This window comes from Atta cephalotes (assembly GCF_000143395.1).
Source record: "Atta cephalotes unplaced genomic scaffold scaffold00019, whole genome shotgun sequence".
In the NCBI taxonomy this organism is placed as follows: domain Eukaryota; kingdom Metazoa; phylum Arthropoda; class Insecta; order Hymenoptera; family Formicidae; genus Atta; species Atta cephalotes.
In genome coordinates this window covers 201,758-221,063 of record NW_012130083.1, presented here as the reverse complement: position 1 = coordinate 221,063, position 19,306 = coordinate 201,758, and the positions used below count along the sequence as shown (strand labels likewise).

The following is a 19,306-nucleotide window of genomic DNA, read 5'->3' as shown; positions in this document are numbered from 1 at the left end:
TATATATATATATATATATATATATATATATATACACGAATATTTCTCCCTTTTTGTCTCACTAATATAATATGCGTATCGATCTTATTGTTAGTTTCTACAAGTAATGTAGCTTGACCTACAATTTTTAGATAACATTATGCACAATGTAAATTTATAAATAGGATCATGCTCAGTAATGCATCAGAGTTAACAGATATAATGATGTTATTCGATTAATTTAGTAAAATTTTTAATTGGTGGGTCTAAGTGCTTTTTTAAGTTTAATCGCAATTTTTAAGTTATGGCAAATAAAACATCCTGTATAAAAGCCAGTTAAATTTGATTGTTAAATTGTTTGTTAAAAACATAGTTAGTAGCTGAAAAATAAATCCCATCCACCATATATGCACATATAAATGTTATGTACAATGAAATAAATAATTAGAATATTGCAGTTTTATAAATATTAATATAGTAGTTATAAATGAAGATCTTTCGTTTCCACAAGAAGAGAAGTTGCGAATCTAGTTTAAAATTTTCATTTAGAAATCATACTGCACTTTGACTTTAAAATCAGCAGTTTTCTCTCGCAGTTTCACACAGTGACGCGATAAACTAAATTTACTTAAATTTAAAATTTCAGCCTTCATATTTAAAAAAAAAAGATATATAGCATGACTTCTCTCTTATCAATTAGTTTAATTCACCAAGACGACAATGCGACCTACTTCCAAAAAAAGGGAGACGACTACTTTCCCCCTTGGCAACGATGCTCGGCCCGCCAAGGTACACGACCGGAAGTGCATCGAAGAAGCTGGAATGCGGAGCGAGAGCCAGCACCGGTGCATCCTTAGTCTCCGCCTTCTGCCCCTTGACTTTCAGGTGATGAAATCCACCGCAGAGAAATAAGGCTCGCATCATCCAGCAGATCACGACGCGCATGTCTCTGTTTTTAAGTGGTTTAATTTGCAACGCGCATGCACCATCCGATGCGATTCTTTATTTCTATTCTCATAAAGGGGTCTAAAATGATTAGCGGGATATAAGTGTTCCTTGAAAATTAGGTTTAGTTAAAAGTCTATCAGAGACTCGATTTCAATAAATCGATTTGCATTTTCAGCTCATGGAAGAAGAGATCCTTAAATCTAGACACATTCCAGAAATTCAGAAAATATTTGAAAATACATATTGTACTTAAATCTCAGAAAACGCCTCTAAAAATATGTTTACTCTATAAAATTAATTAATAATGCAACATAATTTATGTTTTAATTAAAATGAAAGCTGATTCAACAGTGACACTAATTGTAACTAATCATATAACAAACAAGTACATGCCTCATGAATAATTTAACAACTTGCAATACTACTGTATACAATTTCAGTTAAAAGTATTCTAGAAATATTTCTTTCCGCTCTCTGATTCCGTTATAAGCTTTCATTATGGTACAAGGTCGTCTTATAGACTTTTCTTGTTGCAAGACCTTGACAGTAACGCATGACTAAATTATGAAAAAAATATAAATACAAGCAACTTCATTATCTACTAACTAATTTTGTTCGTAAGTGTTTAATCAACATAGAGAATAACTTTTATTACATAATACTAACACTTCGACAATTATAAATTTAAGATACTTGAAATTAATCGATACTTGAGTTATAAATTCAGAAAATGCAAGATGAATTATCCGTAAAGTGTTCAAGTCTCTGGTTAATTATAAGAAAACGGAAAAACGTTTTAATAACAACAAGAAGTTTTAATAATAAAACAGATATAAATTGCAGACAAGGACATCATAAAGCGAAATCCTTGTCTCACACGGAAGGATATACATTTTTAATACGTATTCGCTCCCTTTCTCTCTCTTTATCATGAATAATCGAAGTCCACTGATTGCATTGCCTTGAGATACGACCTTTAAATCGTGCATTTAATTCAGATCTACCGGGTTTACTGTAGTATAATTACTGTTGTTTATATAATTACTTTAATTCACTTGTATAATATAAATATTATTTAAATATTAAATAATATATAAATATTTTTTAGACGTAATAATTTTAGAAATACGAAAAGTCTTGTTCTAGATTTGAGGATCTTTGAGTGCGATTAATACATTCGAAAATCTATGAGATCGATTTAATCTGTTAATAAAGCGAGATGATACTAGCACAGAGATTAAAAAGCAACCCCGAGAGGTATAGCTAGTGTTAACATGAATAGCATAATACAGAGATAGGATTCGGAATTAGGAATGAAAGAGTACGGAAGAGGATCGTTCTTTCTCGCCGCAATTATCCCACCGCTTAGTTTTCTTCAAACATACCGCCTCCATCCTTTGAGAGGAGCTCGCCGAAGATCCTCTTCGGACAATCCATGCAATCCAAGACAGGCCAATAGCCACGCTAGGATCATCAAAGTCGTGATTGCAGCTAGCCTGACCGGCAAAAGGGCGATCGTTAAGAATATCGTCTGAAACATCAAAACATCACGTCAATTTTTTTGAAAATCGATTAAATTCCTATATTTTCTCAAAAAAATATGTAATGTATTTAAACATTAACTACTTGTTTCAAATATTACAAAAATTTCATGTATCTGCAAATCTATATGTTCATTACAAACATCAAATTTATTTAAAATGTATTCTAGTGAAGAGAATCCTAGTGAAGTTTAATATATTTCAATTAGAAGATTATTAAATTAGAACAAATTCGATTTGTTTATTATATAAAGTTATTTTTCAAATAAAATTTTTAAATAATTCTTTAAGAGAAAATATTACAAGCCGATTTTGAATATAACATTATATATTCTGATTATTTATTACAAATGTAAAATAAACAAGTTTGATATTTGATAATATTCTTGATAAGTTTGATATTTTATTCATAAATAAAAGAGATCTTTGCTTTGGTTAAGTCGATAAATATTCAATATACTAAACGTATTTTAAATTTTAATAATGAAATATATTTTATGTATTTTAAATGTAAGTATTAATACTTAAAATATATGTTAAGGAAGTTCATTTCAGACTTTACACATTAAAAATTCGTTAAAGCAACTAAATGTCCTTGTAGTTATCACATGTTCATGAAAATGGGTCATACAGGTAAGTAAGTAATTGGCTTTCAGATTAACTTATCGTCTGTCTCACGCGGTCAAGGTTGCAACGTGTCCATCAGAAGGCTTCGATATACCATTTCATGAAGAGAAAGAGAAAGAATGAATAAAGAGCAAAAAAAAGATAGGATGCGAGTTAAGTACCGTTCGTTACGTTTCGCTGTTCCGTTAGGCGCACATCAGCCTTTAGCTATATTTCGTCTCATCTTACTTATCTTATTGAAGAGAACCAGACTGATGTGCCGTATGTGTGATATACAAAAGTAAGTCGAGTGGCCTCTAATAAGAATGTCTATCAAATTTATATGTTGTGAAATAATTATTATTTTTGATTCCGTCTGCAATTGCTATAATTCTGTTATAAGCAAAGAGAAAATTGGATCAATGATTAGGAAAAAAACTGAATTGGCATATGGGTATCAAAATAAGCAAAATTTTTAATAAAAAATAAGAACATTCGATTCGAGTTATTCTGATTAATAACGCCATATAATAAAAATAGTAACGAAGAAGCCTTCTACGCATCGTGTGCTAATTTTTGTGTAGAAAGTTGTCACGGATATAACTGTAAATTCTAAGGGCTATTGCGCTATTTCGTAGACGTGTTAGATAATGTTGCACATTAACGTGTAACACTAGCTGCGTTCAAAAAAAGCAGTTCAATAAGCAATGTTTACTGATACTATTTAAATTTAGAAGAATAATTTTATTTTTTTAATCCTAGAAGATCTAAAAATCTAATCTATTCAGAGCAAAATACTTTCGAGCTGCTTTTTCTGAATATGAATTGGCAATATTAATGTGTACAACCTGTAATTATTCAAAACATTTGCTTGTTTATGTGAAATATATCTAGAATAAAAAGAGAGAGTAAAAAGAGAGCGAAGGTGATATAAATAAAAGAATGCAATACAATTTTATTGATTTTCTCAATTTCTTGAAATGATATTCCAATTTAAATCCCGTTAGAACGATGTTGCCGTTCTTCATTCACTTCATCACATCTATATAGAATGCGGGGCTTTCTACGCGTTCAAGACTTCACTGGTGTTTTAACAAGAGAAAGCATCGGTCCACGAAGGAGCCGCTATTCGCATCGTGTTAACGTTTAGAAAAGCGTAGGCTGCAATTTTAATGGTTGGCAAAATATGTAGATAAAAAACTTCTGCGACCTCGTTTTTCGCAACAAAGCCTAAACTGGAGCATGAAGAAACGAGTTTAACGAGTATGAAAATCGTTTCCTGTTTCTTAATCGTAAATAATCCAGCTGATAAATGCGAGTTTAAATCTTTGGTCCTTTGAATTAAAGACATCTGTAAACAGATCGATATACGTATATATATATATATATATATATATATATAAACAAGTGTTGTTTTAGTAAAGTAACAAATTGACACGTTTCAACTGCCAGAGTAAACAGGAAGCTTTTGAAAAATCATGATACGCACGTTCGATAATCAAACAAAAATATCACAGTATATTATGGTTTCTTAAATTATTAAGCATCGAAGCATTTAAATCGAGTGAACGTGCCGATCGCTCGTGATGACCTTGTTCATGGTTAACGCACGTGACTAACATTTGTATAGCGTTTCGTTGGAAACCCAACGGCGTGACAATGTGCCGAGGAAAGTGGGGCGGAAATTATACATGCGAGGCGTATACGCCTGATGGACCACATGGACAGAAAACGACTGCAGATTCCTTTGTTCGGAAAAACGACAGAACGTCGAATGTAATAGTCGCAAAATTGGCACGATTCCCGCTACGCCGTGAAAGTCGCGCCGCGGCCAACTTGAAGAAAAACCGGCCTGTGTGCCTCGCAATATCTCTCTTCAGCCGCGAATATTTTCTTTCGCGTTATATTCCTCCTGCATTTTTATTTCGCCATAGTCTAAAATCGTAAAGTAATATTATATAACAATAATAATTATTATGTATTGTTATATTTTTTACATTTAGATTATGCGTGCCGTTACACTTATTACAACTCGCTCTAACAACAATTTATTTAGCAATAAAATAAAGCACTGGTTCAGCTTTAGAAATAACTGGACTAATACTACGCCAATAAAGAATGCTTTCTATTCGATGACATAAGTCGATATAAATTTTTCTACCTTTGTTCCTCTCTGTCAAGATAGAATGATGTTTGTGTTTGATTTGTCTCGCTAATTGAAAAGCCCCTAAAGTGTGCTATTATTGTCGATTTCTACCAATGTTTTAATCTCGATTCAACTTACTCTTCTTCTTTTTACTCTTCTTCTGATTCTCAGAATTAGAGAAAAATATGGGAATCAGTTGAAGAGAGATTAAAATTAGACTACATTGATAAATTTAAATCATTGGAGAAAAACATACAGATTTCTCAATGATTTTTTTTCCAAAAAATTATTATTTCATAAGTTGCATCATATGCGACTCGCATCATGTCCGATTTATTTTGTAAACGTTCATTATCGTCGCCTCTCTTATCAGCTCCGTCAATCGCGTATGAACGCGAGCCTGCGAATTCCATGTAACCTGCGAAGCAATTTCAACACTCACGCGCACTTTCTCGGCACCGCGATCGAAGCACACCCATTTCTCGCCAATCTCGCCGGCGGTGGTGGCGTCGGCAGCGGTGGCGGCATCCCCTAAAACGCGACTGCACGAGCATCGATCCCGGGAAAAGAAGCCGTTTTTCGAGAGATACTGACCTTGAGCTTCTCGTAGGTCGAGCCGAGCTCGAGTCGATGCACGAAAGGGTTGAGAATATCGGCGCTGAGGGAGGCGGCATCGATGTCGTCCGCGGTTGGCCGCTCGTTCCTCGCGTTTCCGTTCATCATGGAGAAACGGAAGATAAACCTCCGAGACTCCCGGAGATGGATGGATAACGCACTAATGTCCCTCAATGGACTTTCCTCTTTGGCTAAGAAGAAAAGCAGAGAGCAAGCAAGAGAAGTAACACGATCGAATGTGATCGAATGACGAGAGGAGTATCGCGAAGCACTGCCGTACGTATCACGCAATATGCACCCCTCCGTGTCCGAAAGGGTTAACGGTCAACGGTAGACTGAGCTACCCGGACACGCGCCACCTCTTCTCCGCCTCCTCTCGCCGATTACGCGGCAGGCGGCAGGCGAGCGTAGCGTAGCGAGTGAGCGCCGCCGTCGGCGCCGTCCGATGTGCGATGTCGACCCGGTTAGCGCTTGCTCGATGATACTGCCAGATACTGCGCAAGGAATCAAGGATACCTCATACCTCGAAAAACGAACTCGTCTCTTCCTTTCACATTCGTTCGTTGGAAAATGTGATTGAACGCGACGACGGCCTGGCCGGGTTGAACCCTCCTCCAACGTCTCGATAAACAATTCCTCAGCTATCGCTCCATCTGTTTTTCATTTTCTAAGTTTTATCTTGTATTCAAACGCTGTATATATTTATTTACAGATATATTTCCGCGAGACTATTAATTTTATCCGTCAAATACGCGGTAGTCTTAATGTTATTGTGAAACATGTATACCTGAGGACGATTAAAATCATTTGTTTTTCGGAAAATGATTGTTTCCCCGAAGTTCCTTCACTTAGAGTGATTTTCAATTAGTTATATTGATTACTGATATATTGAATGATAGAGGACGAGACTTCGATAAAATTCAAATTAATACAATCGATAGTTACTCGTGGCAAAATTTTTATTGTCCATTTTTTCTAATATAGATTAATCTATGAAAAAAAAATTAATTCAGGAACGACGAATTGCAATTTCTATTATATTGTATATTCAATTTTATTAGATTAACTTTAATCTCTAAAACTTTAACTTACTTTTTTATTAATCTTCGATTTTAACAATTAATCTCTTTTTGAACTTATTCTTGATTTTTTCTGACTCTTATGATTGTTCTACATGTCTACAACGTGCTCTTTATTTCCTGTTTCTTTTTATCTTTTGTTTTTTTCCTCTTTGTGATCGTTTTATTAACATTTATATTTCTTGATATGTGTTTTCTGTTTCTTCTGAAGTTCGTTGGCATTTATCTCGAGCAACAGAAAACGAAAAACGAGATAAAAACGAAAAAGACAAGATATAATAAATAACAAAAAGCAAGAAACAGGAAACAAAAAGCACATTGTAGAATAGGCTTTAATTAGAACTAAAACAAAATAAAAATAAGTTAAATCAAAATTTTACAGTTAATCTATATTGGTAAGAAATTCATCAATTCAAATTTTACAGTTAATCTATATTGGTAAGAAATAAATCAAAAATTGCGATTCATCATTCCTGAATTAATCTTTCTTTTCGCATGACGAAAAGATAATATATCCTATTTACGTTGATAAAGTACCGCAGATGTATAGATTAATTGAAATTTCCAATTAAAGGTCGAAGCCTTTCGGATTATCTCAGCGATGATTCGATCAAATTTAATCGATGATTAATCGATGATGACGAGAGATGCCTCACCTTAACGATAGCTATTATAATATGAATCTTTGTTTCTTTGAAATATATGTATGTAAAAAAAATTGAGAATTAAGAATTATAATTGAGAATTCGTTCCACTTAAGTGGATTTTGTCAATTGAATTAATCGCCATTAATTAGAGTCAATTAAAAGTGAAGTCGCCTTTATTGTCGAAAATTTTGAACGATTTCGCGATGTCACTTATATGACTTCGATCCAAATATCGATCTTTCCGCGGGAAGTATCGATCTTTCCACATTCTATCTACCTATCTGTTCTATCTCATACAAGTACATACATACCGCGCTTTCCTCTCATAAAGTCGGTTCTACATTAGTTGCAAACCGATCTCAAGTTTTTTGCGACAGCCAATCTGAAGCTTGCATTTTGAAATCAACGCTTCATATTGGCTGCTGCAACAAACTTGCAATCAACTTGCAACTAATGTAGAATCAGCTTTACCGGTCGTTACTAATGAAGTACCGACAAGTACCGCGCGCGCTATGAAAATTGAAAATCCGTTATCGTGCACCTTTCGAAAGTCACCAATCTGTTGACAGTGCTGACCAATCGCGACCGTTACTTCATAAGCAAGAAGGAATCTGCGCGAATCTCGAGATCGTTTAATTATTTCACAAAGATAATTTTATCAATTAGCATTAAGAAATTTACTTCTAATTGACTGTAGTTATGCGAGGGATATATTGATTAAAATAAATTGGTAAGGGATCACAACTTTGGCTAAATTCCGGCTAATTCAACTTACAGCGATTAGTAGGTCAAGCGATACTTGTAAATTGCTAATGTAAATACAATAGGTAATCTTTTGTTGTTTGTAAACGGAAAGGAAGATTGGATTTGAAACAATGAAGCATGCAAGTGGAATTTTTATAATAAACGATTCTGCCAGTTGAATTATATATGTATATACAATCGCTGATTACGTTAAACCGAGTTTTGAAAATCGTCCTAAGATTAATGTATTTGTCATTTCTACTAATGTAAAGTAATAATTTCATCTCTTAACTGGCTTTTTATCTTTTTTCTAATTTCGAGAAGCAGAATAAAAAGACTTAATTATTTTATTCTAGTTCTCGAAATTAGATAAAAATAGAAAGTAAATATTAAACTGAGATGAAATTAAATTTTATTTTGATAGAAATAGCTATAAAACACTTACCAGCGTCTAGACATCGAGTTAAAAAGTTCTAGTTCTTGAATATTGACATTTCTCTTTTAAATGTAAGCATTTAATATTCACCATTATACGGGATCTTGTACCTAATTTTTTTTAATTTGCTAATGTACTCGGTGTTAAACACATGATGATCGCTGTCTTTTGATTATTAATATCCGTTTTTACCAATGTTAACTGTAATCTTGGTTTAACTTTTTTTCTAATTTTATTAATTTTATGAAAGTAGAAGAGAATAAAGAATAAATTAAACCAGAAAGTTAAGCTACATTGGCAGAAATGGATGTAAATGATTTTTCTTCTAATTTATTCCGCAGCATCTCGGGAATCCGAGTCCAATACATAATCGCTATTTACTTAAGCCATGTTCTGACATTATAAAGTGCCTTTCAATAAGCGACTCAATACAACACAGTGGTCATCTCATCTTTGTTTAATATTGGCAAATAATGAATGCATAGTGTCATATGTGTGTCTCTTGTTGGAAAGCATCCAGATATTATTAATATTACTAGTACTAATGAAGTCCAGTGTTGGGAAAGTTATTTCACAAGTTATTTATAAGTTACTTTTTGTTACGGAAATTGAGTACAATAAATTTTAATATTTTATATTAAATTTTATCATTTGTTCCACTTTTGTATTATTTTTGTACTCAATTTCTCTCTGTAATAATAAACATAAGGTTAATAATAATAAACTAAAAGGCAACTTATAAAATAACTTTTTCAATTCTGTAAAATTTTATAGATACATATTTTATTTGAGTCTGTGATACACGATGCATTTTTTCCCGCTGGATTGCTTGCATTTTAGTAAATTACTAAAAATTGTAAGCAATCTAGCAGGAAAAAATGCATTATGTGCCGCAAGCTTTATATATACTGTAGATTTTCATGATAGTAGATATCCGAACACAGCTTTATTAAAAAGAAGATTTTTCTTCTAATTTATCCCACAGTATCCCGAGGATCTGTACGACGATGAGGAAGGATAAAAGGAACGGGACGGCCGATAGAGAACTTTCGTGCGAAATTGCCGCTTGTTGGAACTATGCCTTCTGACGATTTTCTGTGCGTTTACGTCAGGAACACTTTATTTTACATATTTACACCGGTTTCCTTCTCTTTCTCGAGATTGCATCTTTGGTCTACCCTTTCTCTCGAGCGCTCTATCTTTTTCTCACGCATACATACACACATGCACGCTTCTTATACGCATTTCCTTCTTCGAAACGGGTACAAATGAAAATCATCCCATAAATTAGAAAAGAATATCGTTGACTACCTGTTAAATGCCATCTGGCTAACCAAATGGTTCTCCGGAAACGGAATAGCAGCTTGTTGCTCTCGGTCAAATCACCCTTTAACCAGTAATCCCAAGCTCGCTCTTATTCATCACGTATTCTCTTTCTTTTTTATTTTCTTTAGTATTCTACCGCATATTATGCGCCGAAAACTATAGGTAAAGGATAAATTTTTCCTACCCGCGCGCGCGCGCTCTGTCCTTAAAAAGTCCTTAATTTAATATTGCGTTAACTTCAGCGATCCGTTGCGAGTATCACTCTCGAGATACAATACAATTTATCCTATGATATATCGTGAAATTTATCAGCAATTTCATTGCAGGTATCTGTTTTTGGCGCAAAAGAATCCGGTTCACCGGTTAAAGGGTCGTGATAAAAACTTCTTCTCGACTACGATAATTGAGATCATAAAAATAACGAAGCTTAGATTACATTTATGCCCTGCTCTATGCGACGTGTGAGTATACGGTAACGTAAACGGATGCTTGGATCCTTGGATCTTCAATCGCCGAATGCCTTACTGTATGAATTTAAAAATTGTCAAATATAACAACGCGCTAGGAATATCTTTCGTGTGTTTCAGGATTAAAAGGATTACTTAAAAGGAGCTAAAGACTGCACGGATTAAAATGTTCAGCGATTTGAGGATTGTTAAGTACGGTCGTGGGAAAACTGAGAATTTTCAAAGAGGTGAGCACTCACGGAACGAAAAAGATTGATAATAAAAATATTTCTTAACGTAAAAGCTGAACGGTCTAGGGAATCGAAAAACTTAGGGCGAAGAATCCAAGGATATAAGCATTCAATCTTTAGATCATTGGATCTTTGAATCCTTATATCCTAATATATATGTATCACGTATGTACGTACGTATGCCGTATGTGTTTGTTGTGTATGTATGTAGGTATGTGTATTAGAATATCTCTTACTTGTTTATGTCCGATTATTGCAATCTTATTTATAAATATTTTCTGTTTACATTACCAAAATTCGAAATATTATCATTGTCTCTCACTGATCTAATTTTGTTGCCGATTTCGATAATGACAGTTTAATTTGCCGATGCAAATTCCTGCTGCACCAGAATTCTCTACAAGTAAGAAATACGCTAACACGTGTATGTACGCAACCATGTGTGTAAACGTATGCATGTTTAGTATGCATGTATACATTTCTGGAAGTGGAACGTTCGTATTATTGAGGTATATCTACGTTCAAGCGTTCGGATATTGTCGGTTCCTCGAAAAGCTAGAAAATACGCTCCATAATCGGAGCCAATTGCCATTTCTGAATTTTTCTGAACTTTTATGCTTAACGCATGTACATTCCGATCGCATCACTCTTCGAGAAAATCAATATCCTTCGAGCAAATATTTTCTACCCTCTTTTACTTTGGTGTATTCTCGAAGAATCATGCTTTCTGCAATCGTTGTTCCGAGATATGCAAGTCCGATAAATGAAATGAACAGTCCTGAACGTCCCTGAAGTGAAGCAAAAATCAAATGAGTTGTGAACATGGAAAACCAATAATTGCAATAATTAATAGAAACCAATCGAAAGAAATATTTATAAGTATTTTTTTTAATGTTCCTCATTTTGTTGTTGGATATTTCATGACATATCAATTCATTTGCGTTGAATCCTTTATGTCATTAATTTTTATTGTTTATATCATTAATCTCTTTTGTCTTTAAGTTATATTCTTGCTTCACACATCACTTCAGTGACATAACAGACAGAGAAATTTTATGATGAGATAAATGTGAAAGGAATGTTCAACGAGCATAAAGCGATATTTCAATAGCGATATAGGTCGTCGCAGAATTTTTGAGAACGGATTGTTAGGAAGTCAACTCGTGATTAAACTCGTTAACTTGGATTATTATGAAATCCTTGAGCCTTTAAATCCTTGGATTCTTGGACCCCTGAATTTTGAGATCCTTGGACTCTTAGATCTACGTATTTAGAGTCGCAAGCCTCGTACTCGAGCCGAGATTTCTCGTATTTAACCGCATTTAATCCATCCACCACAGTATACTGTGTGTCCCCCAAAAAAGGGATCAGTATTTTTATCTCGAAAGTAAGAGTTCTTTCCAACAACAAGAGTTCTTTCGTTTCGTAATCCAAATTCTAAATATAGTGCGAACCGTGTTAAACATTAAAAATTAAAGGGTTTAGGAATTATATATTCCTAGTTTCTTAGATTTGCGATTCATTTTCTTGAATTAGTAAACCGGGAACTATTTTCGACTGAAAAGTGAAACTAAGCAGATGCGAATTTTCATAAAGTTGAACCTAGTTGATCCCTTCTGGCTGACATCTCCTATCGAGACACCCGGTACAACTTGGCGAAAACGGCCAAGAACGAGTCGCGGCAGTCGCTGGTCCTTCACACGATGATCCGTATCCGAAGTCATATAGTCCAGACCTGCACTTTCTCCGCAACGACGCACCAGCTGGCATGGTCATAATACGATGAAATGATATGCAGGTTCTCGACGTACTTGTTGATCAGCTGATCCAGTTCGCCTTCCCGAAAGACGTGATAATATTGATGATAGGTAATGGAACCGCCGCCGCGATCGGAGGGCAACGATTCCTGGGATGAGGCGTTACTTAGGGTGTTAGTGCTCGCGGTGACTAGACAGCCCTCTCGTTTTTTTGTCTCGCTCGACATCTCGTCCAATGAATGGCCGCGTTCTTGCAATCTTCGTCGCTCCACCGAGCACCGACGGGTGTTCCCCACATTTGGATTTGATACCAATGACACCGTGCTGCCGGTAAACAGTCTCGCTGTTGATTCCGTTTGACTGCCGTCGCTCAAGCTCATCCCTGTATTCTCTATCAGAGAGTCACCTACATCGCTCGAGTCCATCGATAACCTACTGTGAGAGGAATGCCATTTCCCGACCTTTGCATCCTCTTCGAACTCCTCTTCACCCGTTTTCGACACCATCACAAAGTCCAACGTATCGTCCGAATTGCTGCGCAACAACGACGAAGTGTTGGAGGAACGATAATGCTTCTGATTAATCTTGGATTTAAGTCTTGCTCCAGATTGGAGATTGAGCGTGCTTTCAGCATTGATAAACGATTTTTTTGTATCACTCATAAGATTACTATTGGATTCGAGGTTGGATCTGGATACAAGATCGATTTCAATTTTTAATTTCTCTTCAGATTCATGATTAACTCTAAACGTTTCGTCGCATTTGGATATGAATGTAGTTTTGGGTTCGGCTTCGTACTTGGAGTTGCATAGAAATTTACCGTCAAATTCGGATTCGCAAACCGCCTTGTTACAGAGAGATCTAGAGAATTTAGGTGTTAGTTTAGATTGGACCACATTAGCGAACTTGTTGTATCCACCTCCGTCGTACACTTCGTTTACAATCCACGAAGTCTCCTTAGGTACTTGATTGCATTCGTCCCAACAGGCCGTAGTATCCGATTCCGTATTCAAATTATTTTTCGCGACATCCGACGACGATGATGACGACGTAGTTCTCGACGTTTGGCAGACCTCGAGAAAATCGAACGACGAGTTCTGGCAGTACCGACTAATATCTCGTATAATATCGCTACTTGATTCGTCAGCGTAATCACCCAAATCTTCTGAAGTGGATTTATAATCCTCTTTCAAATACGCTCGCGTTCGCACACTCGATTGCGACCAAATACTGTCGTTATTTCGCCGTTGTGCAACTTGCGAGAATTGTTCTACTTGGGCTTTGTGTTGAATTGCCTTCTCCACAGCATCCTCCAATGAACTCGCCACGTTAGCAGCGGCCTTCAAAAGCTTCATAGACTGCGAGGAGATGGATTTTTCGTTTTTCAAAAAAATACGCGACGTGGAACAGATCGTGTCAGTCTCTAAATTATTTTGAGAAATGTCGCGCATTATCTCGGTCTCTGCAAGAAATGTATCATCTTTGAGATCCGTGGACGAGTCGTCATGCGAAGGATCCAGAGGTGTATTCGAATCTTCGAATGACGTTGTTGTTATCATACTCAACGACTCATCGTCATGTATATTACTTTCCGTTTCCTTTTTCCTCTTCGATATATCATCTCCATTTGATTTGGAAAGACTCTCATCTGTCTGTACATTGTTTTTCTTTTCTTCAGCCTCCTTTCTCGCGATGTATCGCTCATCCGATGTGACGCTGATCACTGAGCCGACTGACTCCGGCGACGAGACGCCACTGGAATCACTATCCAAGTCATCAGTCTCTGGATTGAACAACTCTAGAGATAACAGACGTGGTAAGATTCTCGTGACTGTCTCTAGACGACCCGAAGCCGCCGTAGAAGCACGTCTCACCAATGGAAACGACGGTCTAGCGCGTGTCGCAAAGCCCGGCTTCGCTATCAGTAGTTCCTTGATCTGATTCAGTCTGGCCTTTCGACTGTCGTCTTCGCTCACAATTGGCTCGCGATTGACTACCTTAGTGACATCGTTAAAGGCATGTATCAAAGACGTAGTATCCGACTCTTCGTCCGGTTCCGATATAAGACGGAGTTCTCCTGACGCCGGTGCCTGTAAAGTATTATCAAACATTTCCTTGACTACAACGGTCGGCACACTAGATTTTATCGCATCGCTAAGATTCGTATTCGTATTTGCATTTGTATTCGTAACAATCGATTGCTGTTTCAGCAATGGTGACACGCTGATCATTTTGAATCTAGATGATTGACCACCGTCCAGTGGTTGCTTGACACGCGGCGACGGTGGTGCCGACGTCGTGCTGAGCTGTAATGCCGCCGGTCGCGGTGCGGAAGGAACCTCATTGACCGAGGACGACGCCGGCGGTGCCGTGACGTCCTGCTTCGGCACGTAAATCACAGATGCGAAGCTGTCTTCGGAATCTACGCTGGTGTCGCTCTGCAAACTGCTGTCCTTGGACGAATCCGAACCGTCTTCGCGTGAGAGACGACGTTCGACACCCTCAATGCTACGTTTCATCATTGTTACCGGTTGTACTTTATTGTCCGTTGGCTTCGGCTTTGTCGCGACGGACGCCGATTCGTTCTCACAGGATTTCCATCCCTGCAGCATACGAACAAAACCATTCTTGATAGACATGCTGGAGACCTTCTCAATGTTCGTTGTAGAACGCTTGAGTTTATTAGTAAGTCCGTTCTTTAACAATTGGAAGCGCCGACTAGCGCTCACCGGACTGATCGAATCTTTGAGCGCCTCAAATGTTCGCCACTTGCAAATGAGCTCCTCGTTCAGCGACGCTTGTTTCATGATATTTCGTCGCACTCGTTCCTTCTCTTCCAGCCGTTCCGCCGACATCAATTCTTCATTCATCGAACTCTGCTTTAACGGTATATTACGCTTGCGTAACGATTGGTAGGAGAAATCCGGGAGATTCTTTATCAGGTTTTCAATGGCAGTGTCTTCGGGATTCTCCAAACCAATCTCCTCTACGTATGATTTCTGCTTCACCAGCCGCGGCTTTGAGCCGCTCGATGATGACGAGACTGATCGCTCATCCAAGATCAACTCGGACGTCGAAGAGAAACCCGGGATGCTGGACCGTGAACGCACCAAATCAAGTCTCTCAATTTCTAAAATATCACCTAAACTTTTGGATTTGATGCTTAGCGTGTCCGTGGAATGCTTGTTCGTCATCGTTAGCGTATGTGTGGTTTCTACGCGACGTAGCTCGATTGGCAACTCGTCCACATCGGTTGTGTCCTCGGGATCATAATGTCGTCTGCTCTTGGTACTGCTCTGCCAACTTCCAGGAAACCATGTACGACCGTCTCCTCCGCGTCTGCTCCTCGCTAATTTCTGAACATAATCATACAATCTTGCTAATATCATGAATAATAATAATAGAGTAATTAAATAACACGTCATAAATACAGTTTCAAAATAACGATTAAATAGAAAAAATTTAATTGACATTCAATTAAATAATGTTTGTGATAACTAATATTGTGAAACGAGATAACAATAATAAGGAACATCTCTAAATATTATCAAAAATTTTTAGTGTGTCAAATGCTCAAGTTTTAAAATATCGTATTTGTAGATAATCATTCTCTTTCTCTCCCTTTCTTATTCACTCACTTATCTAGTTACCTGTAACGCTCGTCGGAAACAGCTATAACAGGTCTCATTCGGGCTAGAGAGGCTACTGGTGGATGGTGACAAGCTGAATATCGGATCGATCCAATAACTTTTGCTTTTACATTTTCGTTGGCTATTTCTGGAACAAGAAATCATGACAGCTGTGACCTACATATGATATCATATTTACAGGAAATACAGAAATTATGCTATCACAGAACTAAATATGTTGTGTGATTGATCTCAACATCGCATCAGTGAGATAATTCATCAAAAACTCACCTCTTGGAGGATGACTGATTTTTCTGCGCAGCATCATCATCTCGCTTCTCGTTACTGTCTGATACACTCGAATGCTTCGTTCCCTCTGACGCTGTGCTCATGCAATGCGATTTGGGCCATGGTATTAAAACATCTTGCGATTCAAACTGCCAATATATATAACAACGATATAATTTATAATCCAGACATTTGAGATATCGATATTATTAAAAGAAGAAATTAAGAGAGATCAATTAAAATATTAATTAAGAGAGGAGAGATCTTTTTTACTTTTCTATGCTTTTGTTCCATAGCCCAGACGGATATAACGAGTCGACCTCCAATTCTAAGGACTCGCGCTAATTCTTTCAACGCATGTACCCTCCTCTCCGTGGTAGCGAAATGATGCACCACGGCGATCGACAGCACTGCATCGAAACTTTCTTCTCGGAATGGTAGAGCCAAATTATCGCAGATTAGAACCTTACCGTACACAAACAAGTTTCCGTGAATAAAATATTTAACAGTAAACTATTCGCATGCATTAATTCGAAATTAGTTTAAGTCATTTCACAAAGTGTAAAGAAAAATATAGAATAATATATAGAATATATAGAATATATAGAATATAGAATTGATAAAATATAGAAATAATTTAAAAATAAGAATCTTTACTTGAGATATAATTGATATAAACACGCACCTCGTTTTCCTTCTCGCGCGCGATGTCCGTGAAACGCTTGCATCTGTCCACCCCTATTTTGAAGACACTGTGATTTACGCTGAGATATTTTCCGTTGCCGCAACCTAGATGTAAATATAATGATGTTACATGGACAAAGAGATAATATAATGTTGTAAAATTAAAGCATGTGGAACGCAAACTCTATTATGTAACCCATTATGAATATATGGTTAGAATTATGTATTGATAAATGTTTGCAACAAATCAATGAAAGTTTGAATATTTGAAAATCAATAAATGTTTGAAAAGAAAAAAAGAAACGTCTTTTGTAAAATACACTTTTGACTGACCGATGTCACAGACGAGGGCACCCGGTTCGAGTTCTTGAAGAAATTGATATACTCGTGGCCAGTGTTTACTTTGCGTAGTCTTCTCAGCGCATTGCTCGTATACTTCGTGGACGTAGGCTTGCTCTAAGGCCACCGAGCGAGCTGCATGCTCTCCGTCGCTCTCAGACATCCCTCTCGCTAAAGTGATTTATCCACGTCCACATGTGCGCTTACGATGCTGCACAGAAATATTTGTCTCTCTAAATCGAACAATCGAAAAGTGAGATCCCAAGATTGAAGGTACTCAAAAATAAAGAAAAACATTTAATTGGATGGCAGAAATCTGACAGAAACCAAGGTATTTACGCTAAAGATTTATTCTTCAATTACAAACTGCGGATCAAAAGGTTAACAGTTATATTTTGTTGATATTTAGAACTGCATCCTGTTGCGGTAGAATTGTCAGAACAGCGCGTGGGACTTTTGCGTTGCCTTACGCACGTTTACTTGACGCAGTAATACGTGAACAACCACGTCCCGCCTTTGCTCATAGACCTATCTCGCAGGGCGGCAAGCATCCGCAATAGAATAATTCTTGCAGCAATCTGAGTATCAGCTTGTCGGCTCTCAACTTCTCTGCATTGTCCGTTTTCTTGATGCGATCCGAGCGATACCGCAAACGTGGTACCATATACGCTCGACACCATCGTAAAAAACCGCCAGTGTCCTCCGTGCGGATGAATGTTACGATCGCCCAGAGCGTGCAGAGATTCCGGGATTTCTTTCTGGTGTGCAGATAAAGCTGGCAAACATCCAGGAACATCATAAGATCGACAACACTCCTTTCCATGGAGAACACGTTTGAAAATTAGACACTTAGTCTTCGTGAGGCGAATTCGGTGACTAAAAACACTAGAACACCGATCTGCGGCGTTTCAAAGAGGGCTCGGAAATCAAAAGTCGCGAAACCGAAGACAGACGATCGAACCGATCCTTTAAATAGATCCTTTGGCAAGAGTTACCGAGCGGAAAATCCGCCTGGTGCAAGGGCTGCTCTCCACACGCGCCACCGCCACCCCCGCATTGTGTTCTGTGGCGAATGCCGGAGGCAGGTGGACCGACTTCAAAGAGTAGCGCATCCTCCTCCACCTCCATTCTCTTGCGACTCCCTCCCTTGTACGTCGCAGTTCCCTTCGTCTCTGCTCTGTCGCGTGCAAGCGAGCGACGAAAGGGCCGGATAACATGTGTGCGTCGAAGTTCGCAAGCTTCCGATACGCGGCTGCGCGGTGAATTTATTCGATATCCCCCTTTCGTATAACTGGGTTAGTCTCTCTCTCGATGCACTAGTTTAACTAATTTAAGGATGCCATCAGATGCCTTGTGTGCGACGACTAATGTCAACTGTCGTCACTCAACGCAAACGAACGGTCGGTGAACGAATGGATGGATGGATGGATGGATGGATGGATGGACGGGCGGACATATAACGTCGACGTAATATCGACGTGCGCGCTGTTGCTCACTTCCGAAGAATACAGCGGTGCAGCGGTGATGCACGAGATGCAATTATTAACTCGTAAAAAATTCTATGGCAGAAAATTCTCATTCCCAAGAGAGACCCAGAAGCATCAGCTTCTTCTTTGGTCTTTGATTTGCCGGCATCAACGTTAGAACGTCTCTGTTTGCACTTTTGGACTTCAGAGAATATAAAATCCTTCAAACAGAGAAGTTACGTGCAAAATCTACGTCTATACTGCTTCTCATTTTTCATTCAATTTCAATGATTAAAGTATTGTTAGGCTATTATACGCCCGAGAAAAGAGAGAGAGAGAGAGAGAGAGAGAGAGAGAGAGAGAGAGAGAGAGAGAGAGA

The 19,306-nt window shown here is 37.5% G+C and overlaps 2 protein-coding genes across 2 annotated transcripts in view; both read right to left on the bottom strand.

Annotated features, from left to right (window-relative positions):
* The window catches only part of LOC105619137 (1-acylglycerophosphocholine O-acyltransferase 1), a 9,591-nt gene extending 3,651 nt beyond the window's left edge, over positions 1–5,940 (bottom strand). Inside the window, exons 1-4 of the mRNA XM_012200667.1 lie at positions 5,815–5,940; positions 2,313–2,458; positions 711–928; positions 63–118 (exon numbers count right to left, since the gene is read on the bottom strand). Of these exons, the coding sequence (XP_012056057.1) occupies positions 63–118; positions 711–928; positions 2,313–2,458; positions 5,815–5,940 (546 nt within the window). The remainder of the gene's footprint in view (positions 1–62; positions 119–710; positions 929–2,312; positions 2,459–5,814) is intronic.
* Positions 5,941–12,484: 6,544 nt separating this feature from the next.
* LOC105618933 lies at positions 12,485–17,624 on the bottom strand. The gene is made up of 6 exons (XM_012200463.1): positions 17,456–17,624; positions 17,124–17,227; positions 16,712–16,903; positions 16,442–16,587; positions 16,172–16,298; positions 12,485–15,877 (listed from the first exon to the last, which is right to left on the bottom strand). Exons 1-6 carry the CDS (start codon positions 17,622–17,624, stop codon positions 12,485–12,487), a joined length of 4,131 nt encoding a protein of 1,376 aa, XP_012055853.1.
* Between the last annotated feature and the right edge of the window lie 1,682 nt (positions 17,625–19,306).

What these genes read in the sequence shown, in the direction of transcription:
- LOC105618933 (XM_012200463.1), bottom strand. Translation starts at nt 17,624, where the DNA reads ATGTCTGAGAGCGACGGAGAGCATGCAGCTCGCTCGGTGGCCTTAGAG. An exon ending in TGGAACAAAAGCATAGAAAA is followed by an intron (nt 16,588 to 16,711) that starts GTAAAAAAGATC and finishes ATATATTGGCAG; the next exon opens with TTTGAATCGCAAGATGTTTT. An exon ending in GTTTCCGACGAGCGTTACAG is followed by an intron (nt 15,878 to 16,171) that starts GTAACTAGATAA and finishes GATTATGTTCAG; the next exon opens with AAATTAGCGAGGAGCAGACG.